The sequence below is a fragment of the Salvelinus fontinalis genome, chromosome 8 (genome assembly GCF_029448725.1).
Source record: "Salvelinus fontinalis isolate EN_2023a chromosome 8, ASM2944872v1, whole genome shotgun sequence".
Taxonomy (NCBI): Eukaryota; Metazoa; Chordata; class Actinopteri; order Salmoniformes; family Salmonidae; genus Salvelinus; species Salvelinus fontinalis.
This window is the reverse complement of record NC_074672.1, coordinates 25,280,582-25,296,549: the sequence shown is the minus strand read 5'-3', so window position 1 is coordinate 25,296,549 and position 15,968 is coordinate 25,280,582. Positions and strand designations below refer to the sequence as shown.

The window sequence follows — 15,968 nt, the reverse complement described above, 5'->3', positions numbered from 1 at the left end:
TGTGTTGCCTATGCGCACGGACTATATCACTTGCACCAGAGACAATGGTGTAGTTGTAGATGGACAGATATACTCTGGGGTGTTGTTGATTTAACCGCCAAGCACGAGCAGCAGGCGGACAGGTTCACAGACGCGGGGATAGCGGGAAATGTCTAGTGTTCCAAACAAAAACCCTGACTATACGCATTTCGTGGACCTGGCTCAGCAAATGCCACTTGCAGTGCAGAAATTTTGACCGTATTCCAGAGAGATGCAGTATTTGGTTATCATTCATTGGAGGACAAGTATAGGTCGGCTATTTCCTCTTTTAGGCGCACTTGGCAAATGACTGAGGATCAATGTGGGCACAATTGGACATGAATATCTCGTTTCCGCATTCCCACGGCCAACAGTATTGTGTCCCTGATCCATCTCAACACAAAACAGGTTTCTCCTGATTATCAACCTAATTATCGCTGATGCCGCACTATGTTTGCTGTGAAGGAGAGAAAGGGCAGCTCGAAGACGTCTCGAAACTGTATAGGCCTCTGGCTCTCCTATTAACACATTTATTTTCGCGTCGTATTGTCGCGGTTCCCTAAAAAAAACTGGATACCTCGGCGTTGCGACTGGCTTGGGATGGAGGTTTGTTGTCGTGGATGCATGCCATGCTGTAGTCGACTATGGAACTGGATATGGCCCGAATTCCATTACCCAAATATGACCCGATCAGCCGAAATCCCCACTATTTCAGGTGATATCCGTTCCCCGTCCCCCAAGAAGAAACCGACTCAGCTCTATGCGGCTCTGTTTGATTTCGAAGCCAGGAGCGAGGAGGAGCTGACTATCAAGGAAGGGGACAAGCTGTCAGTAATAGAAAAGAGGGGGGATTATGTGCTTGCCAAAAAACTTACCGGTTCGATGGAGTCCGGACTGGTCCCGGCTACATATGTGGCCATTCTACAGGACGAGTTCGCTAATCACAAGTGAGTGGCGCGTCTATGCGCGCGGCAACCTCAACATTGTTTCATTCATAATATGCAGTTGAGATTTAACCATGTTTCTTTCAGTCGTTTCGGGTTTGATTGGCTTTTGTCCACCATATTGTATAGGATCGTGTTTAACCTACCAGGTTTACCAATAAGGTATTCTACAACCTACAGCGACATCTTTTTGGACGTATTTATTATTATATTTTTTTGGTCTGATCTGGACCGGCCTTAATTGATTTCTGGACCCATAGCCGCGGGAAGTAGGGGGTACTGCTGAAAATGTATAATTATACATTTTTTCTTCACAAAAGTAGTATGCTGGGCCTTTACTAGTCCTGTATTAGCGGACCAATATAGCCTTTTCTAGCGTAGCTCGGGCAAAAAAAATCACAGCACCCCCACCCTGCAACATCTTCCATCTGGACCGGCCTTGATTTGGCAAAAACATAACACTATATTTACAAACGTATATGGGCACCCCTTCAAATTAGTGGATTCGGTTATTTCAGCCACATGTTGTTGACAGGTGTATAAAATTGAGTACACAGCCATGCAATCTCCATAGACACACATTGGCAGTAGAATGGCCTTACTGAAGAGCTCAGTGACTTTCAACGTGGCACCGTCATAGGATGCCACCTGTCAAATGCCTGCCCTGCTAGAGCTGCCCCGGTCAACTGTAAGTGCTGTTATTGTGAAGTGGAAACTTCTAGGAGCAACAACTGCTCAGCCAAGATCTGGTAGGCCACACAAGGGGTGCTGAAGCACGTAGCGTTTAAAAATCGTCTGTCCTCGGTTGCTTCCAGGGGCAGTTTGGAACTCACTACCGAGTCCCAAACTGCCTCTGGAAGCAACGTTAGCACAATAACTGTTCATCGAGAGCTTCATCAAATGAGTTTCCATGGCCAAGCAGCCGCACACAAGCCTAAGATCCCCATGCACAATGCCAAGCTTTGGCTGGAGTGGTGTTAAGCTCGCCGCCATTGAACTCTGGTGCAGTGGAAACACGTTCTCTGGAGTGATGAATTACGCTTCACCATCTGGCAGTCCAACCGACAAATTTATAAAAAATAAAAACAGAAATACCTTATTTACATAAGTATTCAGACCCTTTGCTATGAGACTCAAAATTGAGTTCAGGTGAATATTGTTTCCATTAATCATCCTTGAGATGTTTCTGCAACTTGATTAGAGTACACCTGTGATAAATTCAATTGATTGGACATTGGAAAGGCACACACCTGTCTATATAAGGTCTCACAGTTGACAGTGCATGTCAGAGCAAAAACCAAGCCATGAGGTCGAAGGAATTGGCCATAGAGCTCCGAGACAGGATTGTGTCGAAGCACAGATCTGGGGAAGGGTACCAAAAAAATGTCTGCAGCATTGAAGGTCCCAAAGAACACAGTAGCCTTCATCATTCTTAAATGGAAGAAGTTTGGAACCACCAATACTCTTCCTAGAGCTGGCCGCCCGGCCAAACTGAGCAATCGGGGGAGAAGGGTTCCTCTGTGGAGATGGGAGAACCTTCCAGAAAGACAACCATCTCTGCAGCACTCCACCAATCAGGCCCTTATGGTAGAGTGGCCAGGCGGAAGCCACTCCTCAGTAAAAGGCAGGAGTGGCTTCGGAACAAGTCTCTGAATGACCTTGATTGGCCCAGCCAGAGCCCGTACTTGAAGCCGATTGAACATCTCTGGAGTGACCTGAAAATAGCTGTGTAGCGACGCTCCCCATCCAATCTGACAGAGGTTGAGAGGATCTGCAGAGAAGAATGGGAGAAACTCCCCAAATACAGGTGTGCCAAGCTTGTACAGTGGCATCATACCTAAGGAGAATCCTGTCTGTAATCGCTGTCAGAGGTGCTTCAAAAAAGTACTGAGTAAAGGGTCTGAAATGTAAATGTTATATTTACGTTTTTTTATTTTTAATAAAAGTGCAAAAATAACAATTTAATAAATTTTAGAATAAGGCTGTAACATAACAAAATGTGGGAAAAGTCAAGGGGTCTGAATACTCCGAATGCACTAAGTGCAGTGTGACAGATGAGAGCGATTATAAATATTATATTTTGCAATCTTCAGTTGGCTCATCTTTCCTATATTAAATGTATTGAAAAATTATTATTGTGATATAATGCTTACTTCAATGAGAATGTACAATATGTGCTGTTGAAATTTGGCCATAGAATCAATGACCTAAAAAATATGTATTTTCAAAGTCTGTAAATTATGTATTTCCAACGTTTATTAAGAAACAAAGATAACCTGATTGCAACTTCTGGAAAATAAATATTTTCTACTATAATTTTAAACCGGATTTCAATGTACGAAAAATACGTATTTTCAACAACCGGAAAATGCATATTGTTTACGTCCGTAAGATCCGTCTTTTCTACGTTTTTTTCCCCAACATCTTTTTGCTTACTGGGTAGGCTATATTTAACATGTTTTATTTGAGGCTCAAAAAAAAGATTTGGCATGGTCATTATTTCAAATAGAACTAATTCAGATTAAATAATGTCAATGTTTGTTGACAGAGAAGTGACACAGCACCCCTCCCTCCCTTCATGTTTACTACTGCACAGTTGACAGCATTGTAGTATATAACAATGCCACTGTATTACATTTCTGTATGTGGCTACCGTTACCATTTACAAATAAAGTTCCTGTCTTTGTGGTCAGATTGGTGCAACTGCAGTCAAGTTGTAGCTTTAGTAACTACTCTATGCGAAGTACAGCAGTGGATACACAACTTTTGACAAATGATAATCTCTCAACTCAGCTCACACCCGCACCTGACAGAGTTTCAGGTGAAACCTAATCGTCATGGAAAGGTACCTAGTGTTTGCAGCACAGCACAGCACAGCCACACCTATTCTTGTTAATTACTGTAAATAGCCTTCCTTACTCTCTGGAGTCTAGCCTATTAACCACACCTACTTTTCCACTCAAAGCAGCTTGAGTTTGAGAAATAGATCAGTTATTAGATTACATTGATATTGGGGGGGGTTTACTGCAGTTGTTTTTTAGGAGAAATTTGTGTGTGTGTCAGTGTGTGTGCTCTTGTCTGCTCCTGTGTGCAATTGTGCATGTGTCTCTTTTTGTCCATCTGTCTTCCTCTTTCCCTGTCTGCCTGTTCATCTATCCATGTGTCTGTCTGTTGAGGTGGTATTATGGGAACATCAACCGGCTGAAGGCTGAGAAACTGCTCCAAGCCTCTCAGAATAAGGATGGCTCGTTCCTGGTGCGCATTAGCGAGAGCCACAGTGATGAATACACCATCTCAGGTAAGCCCATATTGCATGGTCACATGTTAATTACTTGGTAATTCATTAACACAAGCACCGTATGCACCATTTGGTAGCCTACTGGGGAGCTCTGAATTAATTTAAGTAAAAACCAGAAAGAACCCATTGTTACCCACAGAGATCCTATTAAATAGAGTTCTAATATTTAATTATGTTGTTACCACACAATTTCACTATTAAATACTATGCAAACAAATACCAGTGGAAAAAGTGCAGTCATTCATTCACCAATGGGTGGCAATAAAGTACTTCCGTAGTTGAGAACCACCATCCTCTGATCACCCACTATACTGTAAGCAATGTCCAAGTCAGTGCTCATATGTCCTGTTGCTAATATTACTTTGGCCAAGTGTGGGTGTGACATAAGACATTTAAAAAGGAAAACCGTGTGTAAACCACCCTGCTTTTGAAATGTGTCAAATTTAAAACAGTCAAATCATGTTTGCCCTCTCCTCCGCAGCCAGAAACGATGGGAAAGTGTTCCATTTCCGGATCCAGCGTTCATTGATCGGGGCGTACTTTGTGTCAGACAAGATTTCCTTCGCCACTCTGGGGGAGCTGATCCGCTACTACCAGAACAACTCCAGGAGTCTAGGAGTGCCTCTGGATGAACCATGTGCACAGCAGGTGTGTACCACCCGGATCTCACACACACAAATCCAGAGTTTTTGGCAGATAAATTCCCCAAAATCCAATCATATGTTAGAATTATGTGTTTACATTACATTACGGAATCAAGAAGCAGTAGTGTAGTAGCAGTGATCAGGCTGTTTTTACTGGAGACCTCTCCGTGATCAGATCTCTTCTCTCTTCCTTCCCAGCAGAGATGTGACTGAATCAGAGGCTGTGGAAAGCCCCGCAGACACACACACACTCCCCCCTCACTTCAGGCCCTTTTTATTTCAGTTGACACTTCTGTAGCTTCCTCGTTTTGTTGTATGAAACAAACATTTAGACTGAGCCTCTTGAAAGGAAAGCCAAGATGATTTCAAATTCTCTTCATGAGATTGAAAGGAGCAGTTGTTACATTTCATTTGTAGTTTATTTCATTTAACCATTTGTTTATTTTGATTTGCCAAGACAATCACAATGTAAACTTGATAATCATTTAAGTATAAATCATCCTTTGTAGATTATTTATTGATCATTTATTGATTGACACATATTTTGTAGCACTTGATTATGAGTCTAAGTATCAAATAATAAATTTGCATTTTTAAGAGCCTGTGTTTTTAAAGAAACCTACCTATCTTTCAATGTACTAAAGCCATCTGATCACCACACTCACATGACGGGGCTGTAGTGGAGCGGGTCGAGAGATTCAAGTTCCTGTGTCCTCATCACTAAGAAATGAACATGGTCCACACACACCAATACAGTCATGAAGGCACGACAACGACTCTTGCCCTTCAGGAGGCTGAAAAGATTTGGCATGGGCCCTCAGATCCTCAAAACGTTCTACAGCTGCAGTACTGAGAGCCTCTTGACTGGCTGCATTAACGCTTGGTATCCGACCACAAGGCTCTACAGAGGGTGATGCGGACCGCCTAGTAAATCACTGTCAGAGGAAGGCCTGGAAAATTGTCAAAGACCCCGGCCACCCATGCCATAGACTGTTCACTCTGCTACCGCACAGCAGCAGTACCAGAACGCCAAGTCTGGGACCAAAAGGCTCCCGAACAGCTTCTACCTCCCAGCCATAAGAATGAACAGTTAATCAAATGGCCACCTGGGCCTATTTGCATGGACCCTTTTTTGCAGTCGTCACTAGTTACCACAGCAACAAAGTCATAAACCCCCCCACCTATTTCTACAATTTGTCTATTTAAAATCTGATTTAACCTAAACCACAATGCTAACCTTCTGCCTAACCCTAACCATAAATTAAGACCAAATATAAAATTAGAATACGGACAATTTTGACTTTTTTGCACACACTCATGCATATTGTCACGAACCGGCTCGAAGCCCATAACAAAAAGCGAGACGACGTGGAGATAATAAATATATTTTGTTATTCTTTAACTAAAGTAAACTAAACACAATTAGCAATGGTGTGTGTAGTCAGTAATCAGTAGTGTAAGTGAGTGGTTGCGTGGATAAATGTGATAATGAGGGGTGTTGAAAGCTGCCAATGAAAACTAACAAAAACAGCCGCAAAAATGCCACAACCAAAATCTATCAGTGTCTGCATGGAGAGAGTCTTCCCAATTAATGGGATAGGGGTGCATTTATCCTGGGACACACCCGAGCCCAGGTGTCCCATTTCGCTGACGACCCTCCCGGCTCCACCCACCGGCATCCCAGTAAGGAAAACTAGAGCAAAAGAATTCGGCAGACAGTGGGAGGGTCGTCCCCCCCCCCCCCCCCATAAAACCAGGGACCAACAAAGACCCCGGAACATCGTACCAGTCACACAACAAATTGATCCAGCCTTTGCGTCCACTTGCCCCAGCCAACCTCGTCCTCCCCAGACCTCAGCAACCTTTGCGGATAGGAAGCAACTTTTAAGAGGAAAGAAAACGAGACCAGAAGGGAACAGACAGGAGCGACAGAACAGGACAATACCAGACACAAAATAAGTGGTCAGTCACGTGAACATTCACGAACTGGGAGCATGAGAGAGCGCGTCAGCAATGACATTATCAGTCCCCGGGATGTGCCGCACATCGAGATGAAATGCTTGTAAAAATAAACACCATCTCATTATCCTCTGATTAGGACACATCATGGACCTCAAAAAGGTGAGGGTTATGGTCGGTGTAGACCACAATAGGTACTACTCCTGACATACACTTCGAAGTGTTGTAGCGCCCATATGAGTGCTAGCGCTTTTTTCAATGACCGAGTAGTTCAACTGATAATGGTTCAACTTTTTGGAAAAGAAACAGGCCTCTCAACCCCAGACACATCTGCTTGCAGCAAAACTGCACCTGCCCCCACATGACTAGCATCCACCTGCAAGGTAAATGACAAATCCACGCGAGGAGTAGCCAACACCGGAGTTGAGGTAAGCAACCTCTTTGCATCTTCAAAAGCCTGTTGACAATGAGAAGACCATACGTAAACAGCCTTAGCTTTCAGCAAATCTGTCATGGGAGCGACCACAGTAGAGAAGTTCCTAGAAAAACTACAATAATAACTAAATCATTCCCAAGAAACACATCAGTTCCTTTTTAGTAGTTGGTGGGAAAGCATCAATAGCTACCACCTTAGCACAAACAGGATGCACTTCAACCTGTCCAACCACCTTTCCATGGTATGTAATGGTCGCCTGAGAGAACTCACATTTAGCCAGATTTATCGTGAGGCAACCCGCAGCTAGGCGGTCGAAGAAGGCTTGAATACGGGACAGATGTTCCTTCCAAGTATCTGCATATATATCACTACATCGGCAAGATAAACAGCGCACCCGGCCAGACCGGATACAATCCTGTTCATAAGTCGCTGAAAAGTGGCAGGTGCATTACGCATTCCAAAACTCATAACCGAATACAAGTACAGACCAGAGGGTGTAAAAGGCAGAGATTTCACGTGCCCTATGCGTATTGGCACCTGCCAATAGCCCTATAACAGGTCAAATTTGCGCAAACTTAGCTGCGCCGACTTGATCAGCGCAGTCCTCCATTCGAGGAAGAGGCAATGAATCTGGCTTAGTGACACTTTACCTTACGGTAGTCCGTACAAAATCTGTTTGTCCCATCCGGTTTACTGACCAAGATACAGGGAGAAGCCCAGCTGGAGAAAGAAGGCTCTGCTATCTTACTCTCCAGCATGTACCTGACCTCAGCATCCAGACAACGCAGTTTCTCTGAAGAAACTCTATAGAACCGCTAACGGATGGGGTCAGCATCTCCAATGTCAATATCATGGTCCATTATGTTTGTACGTGTAGGTGTATCAGAAAACAAACCTGGAACTCTCCGAATCACACCAACCATCTCTTTCCGCCCATCAACAGGTAGATGAGCGAGAAGGCTGTCTAAAATATCCAGTGTCTCTGAATTTTTTAATCTACCCTGCAGTATGCAATCGTCGGGACCAGGAACATCTTCCTCCTCATGCACAGACCTAGCATGACAAGAACCCAGCGAAATAACGGTATCAGCCAAAAGAACAGATTTACCGTCCTCTGTAGACTCCCACTGTTCAGCCTCAGAGGAACGTGCATAATAGGGTTAACAAATTTACATTGCACAGTTGGTGCGCTTTTCTTCATTCTGGAGTGGCAACTAGATAGTTTTGCTCAGTGCACTGGCTCACAACGGTATATGGACCTTGAAACTTGGCTTGAAAAGGAGAACCAACAATTGGCAGCAGAGTAAGAACCTGGTCACCTGGACTAAAGTGACGAGGCTCAGTTCACCGATCAAATATGCCCTTCATTCTCTCCTGTGAAGATGATAGCTTTTCTTTAGCCATTTCCCCAGCGGCGTACAGGGGTCGCCGGAAATCACACACATAAGATAAAAGGGACTGAGGGGACTTCCAGTCATCCTGGAGAACAGATACAAGTCCACGCACTCTATGTCCAAACACAAGGTCATTTGGACTGAAACCCATACTCTCCTGTGAAACCTCACTAGTGGCAAACAGTAACCAAGGCAACCCCTCTTCCCAATCCATCTCAGTACAATAATCTCTCAAAGACTTAAGTGTTTGATGGAAACGTTCCAGTGCTCCTTGACTTTGCGCGGGATAGGCGCTAGACAAATTGTGTTTAATATGGAGCTGTTGGAGAACCTGACCAAACAGATTAGTGAAATTAGATCCTTGATCACTCTGAATGACCTTAGGGATTCCAAACAGTGAGAAACTGAGTCAAAGCTTTTAGCACAGACTTAGTCGTGATAGACATGAGGATAGGCAGCAGGAAACCTAGTGGTCTGACACAGCACAATGAACAGGTAACTACTACCCTTTTTAGAACGAGGCAGAGGACCAACACAGTCAATAATCAGATACTCAAAAGGTTGGCTGAGTACAGGAATAGGAAAAAGTGGTACCGGCTTTATAGCTTGATTAGGTTTACCAGTTAATTGGCAGGTGTGACAAGTTGATGAATTCAGAAACATCCCTCTTTAGTCTAGGCCAAAAGAAATGTCTTAATATGCGATCGTAGGTTTTCCTCGCACCCATATGTCCAGCAACGTCTTTGTGGGAAGTTGGCAACACCAGCTCACGAAGCTTAACTGGTACAACAACCTGACTAATCGCCTCCCCCAGAAAACAACCACCATGAGACACCCACTTTCTCATCAGGACATCCTCTTGGAGAAAATAGCCATGTGAGACATCTCCCAACTGTTCAACAGGCACAATTTGGTCATGCAACTCTTCTAATGTGGGGTCAGTCCGTTGCACGTTGATTAGATCGGAGCGGGATACAGATAACGGGATGACAGGGAAAGCAGTGACAGACTTCTTTGTGGTATTCTCGTTAGCCGGCGCAGTGACCAGGTCGCCACGGCTCAGAACTGACAGTGTTCAAACCTATTCCCCTAATTAGATCACTATTCCCCGAATCATTCTCAGCAGAGAAGGGTAACAGACTCCAACAAATGATTCAGAGGCACCTGTGTCGATCAGGATCTTCACTGGCACTAGGTCCTTACCTAACAGACACAAAACCCTCCATAATGAAAGGTAAATAGTCTGGGTCAATATGGACTTTCACATGCCCCTGGGCATGAGACAATGTGTCAGGAGTGAACTGATGTGGAACAGGCACAGCTTAGATTTAACATAAGCACACGTACTGAATGTACCCCTAGCCCTGAGAACTTGACATTCGTTTTCCAATGACCTGAACCTTGACAGTAGTGACACTCTTGACACAAGTCAGCTTTACCACGGGAGTCAGGCTCAACCCTAGTTGAATGAAACTCTGCCTGTGAACCAAAGTATCTCGGTGAGCGAGCCCCAAATCTCTCCGAACGCCCCACTCACTCCAAATACGGGGCTCTGCCAAGACACTTGTGAGTCAAAATATACTCATCCGCCAAAACCGCAGCATCAGCGACAGACTTTACTTTTCGTTCATTAATGTACATGGCTATACGATCAGGGATTGTGTCCTTAAATTGCTCTAACATAATCATATCACACAGCCCTTGGAAAGTCATAACTGCAGAGGCGGAACACCAGCGATTAAACTGGAGATAATTCTCGCTCAAACTCAACATGTGTTCATCATCCCTTTTTAAAGTTCTAAATCGTTGGCGGTAAGCCTCAAGAACCAATTCGTAAATCTGTAACACAGCCGTTTTAACCTTATCATAACTGACACTGTCGGCTACACTAAGAGCTGAATATGCTTCCTGCGCTTTCAGTCAGCACACACTGCAACATTAAAGTGCAGTCAGAATCAGGCCAACTCCTAACGTCAGCAACACACTCAAACAACGAAAAGAATATCTCAGGGTCCTTTTCATAAAATTTATGCAACAACCGTAAGTTCCCAACAATATCAAATGTATCTGGGGCATGACCCCTAGGTAAATCTGGGTCACCTTCCCAGAGCAAACTCTCCCCTGAGAGCCTTCCTTCCCTTACCAGCTCTAGCCGCTCTTGTTGCAGCTAGATTTTAGCACACTCCAAATCCTGTTTAAATTCCAATTCCTTTTCATACTTTAGCCGATCATGCTCTAGCTGTAACAGAAGCAGTTCTTTCTGCTGTTCAAAAAGAAGACTACTAGGACTAACCGATGGAGCGGTCATTAACGTTAGAGAGAGGGCGAGTCCTCAACAGAGGCTGCCCTAGTGGTAACTTCAAGAACACCACTCTCCATCAGATTGGCCTTCAATATCAACCTCATAGAATTTTGACGGTTATCACTAATTTCAACCTTGTAGCAACCTTCAACAGCTGTTCTTTAGTAGATAATTCTAACAGTTCCTCTGATGGGAAGCAAATTAACTCATCTAGGTATGATGCCATAGTCGCAAGAAAATAAAAAAAATCTCACTCTTCCCCTCTGCTCAGGACACCAGACCACAACCAGAGAAATGACAATCACAATGGGCACCACAGAAGAGAGATATGGAGCTTCCCCAAAACCCACAGTAACTCAACCCTAGTCTTCATTCGGATTTGCGGTGGGTAATTATGCACTGTAGCCCGCTGGCAAGGAAATAAACCACCCAGCACGCTGGCAGATTCCACCAAGCCACAGATGTGCCCTCGAGACAACTGCTCAGTCCACAGACACCACACAAAAATAACCATGCCCAACATATTCCAAAGTGAAACATGTCACTAAGCCTAACAGAGGAAAAAAGGCTATAGCTCCGGGTAGCTAGTGTCACTACCCTACCCAAATCTCCCACTGAGGTACACAGTCAATTGTACTCACCGCCTCAGACTGATGTCCCAACAGCGAGTAGAGCAAGTGTCTCCAGCCTGGGCAGAGGCCTGGAAACTAACCAATGTACTTTCTCCAACACAGAACACAACCAACTATCCACCACAGTGGCAAGTTTACCAAACAAACAAACAAAGGCAACCAGTACTGAGCACCAAATTCTACAACTCAGACAAAAGATGCAAACTAAGCACCTACAGAGTTTAACACGAACTCCACATTTTCTCCCAAACAACACACATACTAGTAAGCCAAATGACACTAGTATTAGTCTTTCATAATGCAACAAGTGCTATACGCCAAGATGTCTAGGAACCAACCTTATGTTCCCAGATGAGCCCCCACTTGTCACGAACTGGCTCGAAGCCCATAACATAAAGGGAGACGACGTGGAGATAACGAATAACAAAATATATTTATTAACTAAAGTAAACACAATTAGCAATGGTGTGTGTAATCAGTAGTGTAAGTGAGTGGTTACGTGGATAAATGTGATAATGAGGGGTGTTGAAAGGTGCCAACACAAACAAACAAAAACAGCCACAAAAATGCCACAACCAAAATATATCAGTGTCTGCATGGAGAGAGTCTTCCCAATTAATGGGGAAGGGGTGCATTTATCCTGGGACACACCCGAGCCCAGGTGTCCCATTTCGCTGACGACCCTCCCGGCTCCGCCCACCGACATCCTATTAAGGAAAACAAGAGCAAAGAAAAAGAATTCGTCAGACAGAGTGGGAGGGTCGTCACAATATTGACGCCACTTACACACACTTATGCACTCTTCACATACGCTGATACTACTCTGTTTATTATCTATCCTGATTACCTAGCCACTTTTACCTCTACCTACATGTACATATTACCTATTACCTCAACTACCTCGTACCCCTGCACATTTACTCGGTACAGGTAGTCCTTCTATAAAGCCTCATTATTGTAATCTATTGTGTTACTATTTTTATTTGCTAATGTTCTTACTTTTTAACTCATTGTTGGTTAAGGGCTTGTTAGTAAGCATTTCACGGGAAAGTCTGCACCTGTTGTATTCGCCGCATGTGACAAATACTATTTGATTTTATTTGACACACAAATGCGTAATCATTTTGCTTGTGGTTTGCACTTTTGGGACTATTTCATTGGTTCCATTGTAGTGGGAAAACAAAATGAAGCACAGCTCAAGTATTCGAAAGTATTCGCCATACCCGGTAGCTGTGTTCTGTGCTGCTGTAACAGTGTTGTGGTGTCCAGTTGTGTGAGGCTGCTTGTAACAGTGTTGTTGTGGTGTCCCCAGAGGGAGCTGTTTGACATGGAGCCCTGGGAGCATCCTCGGGAGGAGTTTAAACTGCAAAGGAAGCTGGGGGAGGGCCACTTTGGAGAGGTGTGGGAGGCCCTGTGGATCAACCAGAAAAAGAAGGTGGCCATCAAGATGCTCAAACAAGGTAAGCATGCTAGCTATCGCTGCTATCATATTAATACATGATTCAGCACACTATAAGCAGAATTTTGGCAAATATTTGATGAGTGACTATTGATGAGGGAATTATTTTCAAAGACATAATGCAGATGGGCAAGTGCTGCAATGGCAAAACATTATAAAAAGCAGGAACACATGCATGCACAAAACACACAATTACATACTCTCTAACTTTGAGTCAGTCCACTCAGGTCAGGGCTCTCACATTGTTCATAAAGGGATTATAATACTACATAGGGTCAGTCCTAAGCTCCTTATCACCTTGACAGCACTGACCTCAGCCTCTCTCTCTCTCTCTCTCTCCTGCAGAGGACACTAAGCAGGATGAGTTTGTGAAGGAGGTGCAGGCACTTAAGAACCTCCACCACCCCAAGCTGATCCAGCTGCTGGCCCTGTGTTCCAGGGGAGAGCCTGTGTACATCGTCACTGAGCTCATGACCAAGGGCAACCTCAAGTCCTACCTGGACAGTGAGTCAGTCACACCCTCCCCTCTGTTCCCCAGTCTTTACATTGCATTCAGTGTGTGTTCACAGATGATTATGCTTGACCAATAACATAAGCATTCAAAAACCTCAAGTGGTCATTGGGTGCTTGGCTGAATAAATGATGTAATAGCAGGAATCAGATATGGCTTGCATATTAAATAACTCCATCTCAGTTCACCTGACAAAGATCTGTTTGAGATTTAAATGTTTTTAACTAATAAACGTATATGTTAAGGCAATTGAGTAACTATGCTGACCTTATCATGCTTGACAGATCCTAACCTGTGCGCTCACTATGCTGTTCTCAGCGACGGAGGGTCATGTGCTGTCCTCTGCCCACCTCATCTACATGGGCAGCCAGGTGGGCGAGGGCATGGCCTACCTGGAGGACCGACACATTGTGCATAGGGACCTGGCGGCCAGGAACATCCTGGTGGGAGATGACCTGGTCTGTAAGGTGGCTGACTTTGGACTGGCACGGATCATTAAGGTAAGGATGGAATGGATGTGACATGAATGTGAAATGTATGGAGAAATGAAGAGGGAGAACCTATAGGTTAACTAAAGCTTTAGAAAAATATGCTGTATGTTGGGCTTACTTATCCTGGTCAAGGCGAAATTGTTCACTCTCAGATAAAGCAAGGATTCTTGCTTAAAAAGCAAAAAAAGAATTGGAACATTTCCATAGGAATATGAAGAAATTCTTAGTAAACACAAATGGTTGGATATGTCCCCTCTCTCTCTGTGTGTGTGTGTGTGTGTGTGTGTGTGTGTGTGTGTGTGTGTGTGTGTGTGTGTGTGTGTGTGTGTGTGTGTGTGTGTAGGACAGTGTGTACACAGCCAGCAGAAGCACTAAGATCCCAGTGAGATGGACGGCCCCTGAGGCTGCCCTCTACCAGCGTTTCTCTGTCAAGTCTGACGTCTGGTCCTTCGGTGTGCTGCTCTATGAGATGATGTCACGAGGAAAGATGCCATACGATGGTGTGTGTCAAACGTTTTCAAGACAATATTCTTATTTTTACCATTATACAACACGTATCACGAGAAAAAGTCAACCCTCATTACAGTTAATCTATTACCTCTATCTGTAAAAATGCTTTTGAATATTTCCCTCTGACTGATAATATTTATCCCTCTGAATAATATTTATTCTTCTCCCTTTTTCTCTCTCTCAATCTCTCTCTCTTTTGCTCTCGATCTCACACAAACACATACACAGGAAAGAGCAATAAGGAGGTGCTGGAGCTCCTGTCGACAGGCTATAGGTTGTCCTGTCCAAGTAGGTGTCCCCCCAACATCTATCGCATTATGTTGGAGTGCTGGAACCCAGAGGCCTCTAAGCGGCCCTCCTTCCATGCCCTGCACAGCCAGCTAGACACCATCTACGCCCGCATCTACTTCAAGACCATGGAGGTCTAGATCTGGAGGAGGAGTAGGAGGCCAAGGGGTGACTGCACTGACATAGACACTCAGACCAATGCAAAGCAGAGGGACTGCAAGACATGATCTAGCATGGTGATCCTTTTTTTAACACCTTTTAGTCTGTTTTAGCCAGTTGTCTTGGTTTTGTCATTGATGTTTTTATTTGAGGTTATGTGCAATAAATAGTCCCTCCTGGTGAAAGGGAGGAAGGAAAGGAGGGCAAGAGAAGTGGAGCCACTGTTACAGCCCACCAAGGCCCTATGCTACAGTTTGCCCCACTGCACACAGGCTAAATGGCCAGTCATACAGAAAGTGCCTATATGTTTACACACTACAAAGACTTATCTCATAGAGACAGCTCACACAGTCCACAGTGATGGAGGACATGGTAATTGTGACTGGAGAGTGAGCCATAGAGGACATCTTTTGGAATTTCTACCAATGGAAGATTTTTTTTGAACTGATGCAATTTTGAACAGTCAACGCATGATATTGAGGAGATATACTAATACAGTTTGGGAAATATGAGCCATATCATAAACTTCCTTTATTCTACTTTGATTAAGTCTCTTCCATATCTTGACTATGCATTGGGTATTTAACAACCAAAATTATAATAAAATATTTTCTAGATAACAGTCCTGTTTCATTTTGTGTGTGTGTGTGTGTGTATGTTAGGAAGAACATACAATTATAATGCTTCATTTGTGTACAAAAAAACGTAACCACCCAATTTCTTTAAATCCTCCATAAAATAATGGGAAAGCCACATCAACCTCTGGTTCTTCAATCTTAGCTCATTTATAGCTGGCCGTACCGCGGCGCTGTTCACCGCCTAGGTGCTGAAATCGCAGCCGACTTTCATGACCGCTAAACGCAGTGCAGTCCATTGTGCCGAATTCAATTTCGTCCGCAGTTAGTCTTTCAGCGATATTTGGT

The 15,968-nt window shown here is 44.0% G+C and overlaps 1 protein-coding gene across 1 annotated transcript; it reads left to right on the top strand.

The window, feature by feature from the left end:
- Nucleotides 1-91: 91 nt before the first annotated feature.
- Nucleotides 92-15,667, top strand: LOC129860959 (tyrosine-protein kinase SRK3-like). The gene is made up of 8 exons (XM_055931929.1): nt 92-965; nt 4,139-4,260; nt 4,742-4,908; nt 12,940-13,087; nt 13,432-13,590; nt 13,916-14,097; nt 14,432-14,588; nt 14,827-15,667. Exons 1-8 carry the CDS (start codon nt 619-621, stop codon nt 15,024-15,026), a joined length of 1,482 nt encoding a protein of 493 aa, XP_055787904.1. The 5' UTR covers nt 92-618; the 3' UTR covers nt 15,027-15,667.
- Nucleotides 15,668-15,968: the final 301 nt, after the last annotated feature.

Excerpts from the sequence above, each read along its gene's own strand:
- LOC129860959 (XM_055931929.1), top strand. The coding sequence starts at position 619 with ATGGAGGTTTGTTGTCGTGGATGCATGCCATGCTGTAGTCGACTATGG. Across the intron at positions 966-4,138 it reads GACGAGTTCGCTAATCACAA|GTGGTATTATGGGAACATCA; the intron begins GTGAGTGGCGCG and ends CTGTCTGTTGAG. Across the intron at positions 14,098-14,431 it reads GACTGGCACGGATCATTAAG|GACAGTGTGTACACAGCCAG; the intron begins GTAAGGATGGAA and ends GTGTGTGTGTAG.